At 59.5% G+C, this 5,872-nt stretch overlaps 2 protein-coding genes and 1 long non-coding RNA gene across 8 annotated transcripts in view; 1 reads left to right on the forward strand and 2 right to left on the reverse strand.

The window, feature by feature from the left end:
• Nucleotides 1-353, reverse strand: part of SIX5 (SIX homeobox 5) — a 4,559-nt gene extending 4,206 nt beyond the window's left edge. The window contains exon 1 of the mRNA XM_011975149.1: nucleotides 345-353. Coding sequence (XP_011830539.1) covers nucleotides 345-353 — 9 coding nt within the window. The remainder of the gene's footprint in view (nucleotides 1-344) is intronic.
• Nucleotides 354-795: 442 nt separating this feature from the next.
• LOC105535869 (myotonin-protein kinase) overlaps nucleotides 796-5,872 on the reverse strand; it is a 21,668-nt gene continuing 16,591 nt past the window's right edge. For 4 of the 6 annotated variants that reach the window (XM_011975117.1, XM_011975121.1, XM_011975119.1 and 1 more), the window contains 7 exons: nucleotides 5,638-5,723; nucleotides 3,662-3,773; nucleotides 2,794-2,951; nucleotides 2,602-2,699; nucleotides 2,384-2,430; nucleotides 2,005-2,094; nucleotides 796-1,681 (listed from right to left, as the gene is read on the reverse strand). In XM_011975117.1, the coding sequence (XP_011830507.1) occupies nucleotides 1,529-1,681; nucleotides 2,005-2,094; nucleotides 2,384-2,430; nucleotides 2,602-2,699; nucleotides 2,794-2,951; nucleotides 3,662-3,773; nucleotides 5,638-5,723 (744 nt within the window). In that variant the 3' untranslated portion in view covers nucleotides 796-1,528. The remainder of the gene's footprint in view (nucleotides 1,682-2,004; nucleotides 2,095-2,383; nucleotides 2,431-2,601; nucleotides 2,700-2,793; nucleotides 2,952-3,661; nucleotides 3,774-5,637; nucleotides 5,724-5,872) is intronic. The other 2 variants (XM_011975120.1, XM_011975122.1) reach the window with 2 other exon arrangements.
• Nucleotides 2,047-3,524, forward strand: LOC105535868. The gene is made up of 3 exons (XR_001005509.1): nucleotides 2,047-2,113; nucleotides 2,624-2,709; nucleotides 3,321-3,524. It is a non-coding gene; the product is annotated as an uncharacterized LOC105535868 (long non-coding RNA).

Here is a 5,872-nt window from a genome sequence, read left to right on the forward strand (position 1 = left end):
CCCTCCCCCGCCTGTCCCCCCTTTTCGCCCCCACTCCCCGCTGTTCTCGATCTTCTCCCTGGCCGACTGCGCCCCACGCCGGGAAGGCGAGACCCGGGTCTCTGTCCCCGTGTGTGTGTCCGTTCCCCTCCCCTCTGTCTGTGATGCTCCCTTTGTTTTCCCTCCGCCTCTGGCCGCGCTTTCTGCCTCCCCCCAGCGTGTGCTTCTGGCTCAGGGCCTCAGTTTCCCCATCGGGACAACGCAGAAGGTAACGGGCCGTCCAGGAGGGCTAAGGGCGCGAAGCCTCCGCCCCGAGACTGAGCTTCTGCACGCCTCCGTCTCCAGGGTCCTCTGCAGGCCCCCACATTCCCCATCTCGGCCTGCGCTCCGCCCCTCGGAATTCCCGGCTCCGCAGGGGGGGCGGGTCTGGCCGGGAGGAGGGGCGGGGAATGGGCTAGAAAGTTTGCAGCAACTTTTCTCGAGTTTGCGTCCCCGGAGCGGATGCACGTGGCGTGCGCAGGCGCAGTGGAAGGAGGATGGCCGCGCGCTGCCAGCCCATCCCCCCTCTTCTCGACGCTCGGTGGCACAGCTGGGCCACAGCTGGGCCGGGGCGGTGCCTCCGGGTGGCCCATTCGCCCTCCTATTGGCCGGACGCCAAGGCCCCGCCCCGTAGCTTTTCCTCCCCCAACCCTGATTCGTCCGCTTCGCATCCCGCTAGCTCCTCCCAGACCTTCGGCCGCCTCCACTCGCCTTCGGATTGGCCCGCTGCGCAACCTCCTGCCCACTACGCAAACCGCGGACTGCGGAGTCCAGAACTTTGGGCAGATGGAGGGCCTTTTATTCGCGAGGGTCGGGGGTGGGGTCCTAGGTGGGGACAGACAATAAATACCGAGGAATATCAGGGTCTCAGTGCATCCAAAACGTGGATTGGGGTGTTCGGGGTCCTGCAGCCTGTCAGCGAGTCGGAGAACGAGGTCAATAAATATCCAAACTGCCGAAGCAGTCAGAGCCGGCTCGGGCTCCGAGAGCTGCGCACGTGAGGAGGGGGGCGCGGGATCCCCGAATAAGCGGGTTTGGCAAAAGCAAATTTCCCGAGTAAGCGGGCAGAGGTCGCGCCAGACGCTCCCCAGAGAGCAGGGCGTCATGCACAAGGGAGGATTTGCAGTTTGCGAACCGACGGTAGGTGGGGGTGCGTGGAAAGTGGAACACCGACGACCCAGCTTGCTGCCTTCGCAGGCCTGCCGTTTGCCCATCCACGTCAGGGCCTCAGCCTGGCCGAAAGAAGTGGTCTGCGATCCCCCACCAGCAGCAGCAGCAGCAGCAGCAGCATTCCCGGCTACAAGGCCCCCTCGAGACCCGTTCGCCGGCCGCGAACCCGGCCCCTCCCTCCCCGGCCGCTAGGGGGCGGGCCCGGATCACAGGACTAGAGCTGGGCGGAGACCCAAGCTCGGAGCGGTGTGAACTGGCAGGCGGTGGGCGCGGCTTCTTTGCCGTGCCCCGGGCGCTCAGTCTTTCAACGGGACCCCGGAGTCGAAGACAGTTCTAGGGTTCAGGGAGCGCGAGCGGCTCCCGGGCGGCGCCAGACTGCGGTGAGTTCGCCGGCGTGGACCACCAACCCAGCGCAGCCCAGGGCGGCGGCACGAGACAGAGCAACGGCGAACAGGAGCAGGGAAAGCGCCTCCGATAGGCCAGGCCTAGGGACCTGCGGGGAGAGGGCGAGGTTAACACCCGGCATGGGCCTCTGATTGGCTCCTGGACTCGTCCCGCCTACGCCCATAGGTGGGCCCGCACGCCTCCCTGCTCCCCACCCCCGCCCCAACAGCCGGCAGCTGTTAGTCCGCTCGCACGCCTCTAATCTCGTCTGAACTCGTCATTGGCTGCTTAGCGGCCTGTGTTGATTGGCTGCCCGCGGATCCGCCCTCCCGCCGTGGGCCCAGCCCTGCAAATGCGCAGCTAAGCGGGTGGCACAGGGCGGGTGGAGCGAGGGGCGCGGCGGCGGAGGGGGGCGTGGGCAGCCGGACGTACCCTGGCAGGGAGCAGCAGGTGGCGGCGGTGCATGGGGCCTGGCCCCACCAGCGGGCACTGGCCCAGAGCCACGGCCGGGGGGCCATCTAGCTGGAGAGAGAAGGGACAGGTGACCCGATCGGAGCCCAGCCCAGCCCTCAGCAGTGGGGCGAGAGACAGCGAGGGGAATCGAGGCTGGGGAGGTTATCTAGGGAGATCCCGGAGGGAATCTGGTGAGCCTTGAACGGAGGGAGATCTGGGGCTGAACGAAGGGCTTCTGCCCTCCAAAGTCACAAAGACGTAGGGTGAGCCCTGTATCTGGACGGGGAGACCAGGAGCCAGGGAAGGGATCTGTAGAGTGGGCAGCAGGTCTGAGGCAGGGGAAAGAGAGGGGTCTTACATGGGAAGGTGGATCCGTGGCCCGGGGACTGGGGACCCCCGTGACAGCTGGAAGGAGAAGAAAGAGGCATAGGGCGCGTGGAGGGGCGAAGGAGGGCGGTGGCGCGGCGTGCCCCAGCATGGGTCCCTTCCCTCCTCCAGGTGTCTATACGTGCCCCGCAGAGCAGACGGCCCACCTCCTCCCGGCCCTCCGGGGAAGGGGACACATGAGGGACTCGCCTGTGGCTCCCTCTGCCTGCAGCAACTCCATCCGCTCCTGCAACTGCCGTACGTGCGCCTCTAGGTCCCGGTTCCGAGCCTCTGCCTCGCGTAGTTGACTGTGGGGAGGTAAGGACGGTGAGTCAGTCCGAGTCGGACGAGAGGGGCTGCCAAGGGTTGCCATGGGCCCTGCGCCCCGGCCCCAACGCCGACCTGGCAAAGTTCTGGTTGGCCATGCGGATGGCCTCCATCTCCCGGCTCAGGCTCTGCCGGGTGAGCACCTCCTCCTCCAGGGCCTCCTGGAGCTCCCGCAGCGTCACCTCGGCCTCAGCCTCTGCCGCAGGGATAGCCGCTGGAACTGCCACTTCAGCCTGTGTATGGGGACCGGGCTTAAGGCTGCCTGTGGCTCCTGGAGGACTCAGAACTTGGGCACTGGTTCCAGGCTAGGGATCCTTGCTTGTCCCCTACTTCTCCGTCCCCTCAAAATTTCTGGAATCCCCACAGCTCCTGCAATGATCCAAGCCCCCTCCCTTCCCTACCTCCCTCAGCCCCTTCTCTGAGTCTGGTCCTCGAAATCCACACAGGGACCAGAGAGCTGGTCCTCAAACACGAACACAACCTATGTCCCTCTGCTGCTCAAAATCCCTCCAGCTCCCTAATGCCCTCACGACAAAAGGCCTTGCTGGGTTTTGTTGCCTGGTGGCCTCTCCGGCATTCTCAGGAACGGTTCAGCCAAACAGGAACAAATCAGGATATCAGGATTCCCACCTGCTCAAGGCCTTTGCCCTTGAGGCTCTCGCCTGACCACCTGGCACCTTTCTTTCCATGGCTGGCTTCTCCTTCAGGAGCGTTCAGCTCAAAGTTCAACTCCTCAGATCCCCACCAACGCACACAGCCTTACTTAATGCCCCACTGTAACTACAGAGACCGTGTCATGTCTGAAGCAACCTGTCTGTCCGTGGTTTCTGTCTGCTTCTGTTCAGGAAGTCCCCAGAGGGCTCTACAGCACACGCCACCCGGGAAGCCCTCACCTTTTCTCTCCTGCTTGCCCCTGACGGACCCCCTCCCCTCCACAACTTACTGTTTCATCCCGTGGGGACACTGAGGACTCCAGGCTAGGCACTTGCACGTGTGGCTCAAGCAGCTGCTCGGCCTCCAGTTCCATGGGTGTGGGGCCTGGGACCTCACTGTCCCTGAGGAGAGGGGGGTGGGGAGGGAGACGGAACGCTGATTCTCTGGTGGAGAACCAGAGCTCCTGGCCTGCAGGTAAGGGGCAGCTGCTTCAAAGACCTCCTGATTTGAGGAAGGGGAGCGACAGCGTGAAGAGAACAGTCTCAGGTGGGCCAGTAGCCCCTCCTCTGCTTAGGAAAAGCCCTGCCCCTCCCCTGGCCTTGGGCCCCTGGGAGCTGCTCTTTGTAAACCTTCTGCAGGGACTCGGGGTCCAGACCCCCATGTTCCAGGGTCAGCTCGTCTCCTCCCTTGACATGTGATCTCTGCAGAACCCTCTTCTTAGGGCCACAGGACAGGGAGGCCGACCTGATGAAGGAGACTGCTTGGCTCTGGCCACCTCCACAGATGTGGTCCTAAGACTGGACATGAGACCCCACGATGGCGACTTGAGATCAGCACACCCCACTCAGCTGTGGGAAGGGGACAGCTCCTCCCTAGGGTACGAAGTGGCTGTCCCCACCAACCTAGCAGTCCCTCCTGTGGGAACATGGCTCAGGACCCAGCTATCCTGGGCATGCATCTGGGCTCCAATAGAGGATGGGTTCAATCCTGACCCACTGTTCAGGCCCCACAGCAGTTCAGAATCGAGTTAGAGTTTATTAACGGTAAGGTACAGTATTTGTAATGTTGTCCAGTAATAAAAGCTGATTAGAAAACCAACTGTTCTCTTAGACAAAGTAGCATGAAGAAGGGGAAAAAAAAACACACAACAAAACACCTATTCTCTAGTATTTAAACGTGTCTGTGCACGTGTGAGCCAGGGACCACTGCCGTCTGGTGAGCTCACGAGATACCGACTTCCTTTTCCTTATCTGTATTTTCTAATTTACTTGTGATAAGCAATGCATTATTTGTGTAATTAATACTTTTTTTTGAGACCAGGTCTCACTCTGTTGCCCAGGTTGGAATCTATCATGGCTCACTGAAGCCTCAAACTCTAGGCTCAAGTGATCGTCCTACTGCAGCTCCTGAATAGCTGGGACTGCAGGCACAGACCACCATGCCTGGCTAAATTTTTTCAATTTTTTGTAGAGACAGGGTCTCATTATATTGCCCAGGCTAGTCTTGAACTCCTGGGCTCAAGCAATCCGTCCACCTCAGCCTCCCAAAGTACTGGGATTCCAAGCGTGAGCCACCATGCCCAGCCTGTAAATTAATACTTTTTTTTTTTTTTTGAGATGAAGTTTCGCTTTTGTTACCCAGGCTGGAGTGCAATGGCACGATCTCAGCTCACCACAATCTCTGCCTCCCGCCCTTAGCCTCCTGAGTAGCTGGGATTACAGGCATGCACCACCACGCCCAGCTAATTTTGTTTTTTAGTAGAGACGGGGTTTCTCCATGTTGGTCAGGCTGGTCTTGAACTCCCGACCTCAGGTGATCCACCCGCCTCGGCCTCCCAAAATGCTGGGATTACAGGTGTGAGTCACCGCACCTGGCCTAAATTAATATTTTTAAATGGCCTTATTATTATGTGGGTGATTCAAAGAGTTTGCATTCTTTTACAATTAGATTATAAAAGTCTCAACTTCATATTTTCCAAGATTCTGAAGTCCTGTGACTCTGTGTACTACAGACGTAAAAGTTGATGGTTACAAGATTCTGGAAAGCCCAATCTGTAACTCTGAGGTTTTAAAGTTCAATCTAACATTTCGAAGTACATGTATCTGACATTTTAAGGTCCTCCAACTCTGGCCTCTTAGGAGTCTTTGGTCCCAAAACAATAAGGTTCCAAGACTGATCCTGCAACTCTATTGGCTGCCAAGGAGCAGGACCCAGGAAGCTCCAGCAGCCTCGGGGCCTCTGGAGGTCATCCAGGGCAGTGCTTACCTGAGGGCCATGCAGGAGTAGGAGTAGCCCACGAAAGGCAGGTGGACCCCCAGTGGCGCACCTTCCCGAATGTCCGACAGCGTCTCCTGCACAAGACACACAGATGTGACCGGCAATCGTCAGGGTGGGCCCCTCACTGCTTTTTAATCTTGGCTTACATGTTCCCCACAAACCAGCCCCAACTCAGGGCTTATCTAAAGTGGCCCCTCCAGCTTTTTTTTTTTTTTTTTTTTTT

The sequence above is a fragment of the Mandrillus leucophaeus genome, unplaced genomic scaffold (genome assembly GCF_000951045.1).
Source record: "Mandrillus leucophaeus isolate KB7577 unplaced genomic scaffold, Mleu.le_1.0 Scaffold151, whole genome shotgun sequence".
NCBI classification, from domain to species: domain Eukaryota; kingdom Metazoa; phylum Chordata; class Mammalia; order Primates; family Cercopithecidae; genus Mandrillus; species Mandrillus leucophaeus.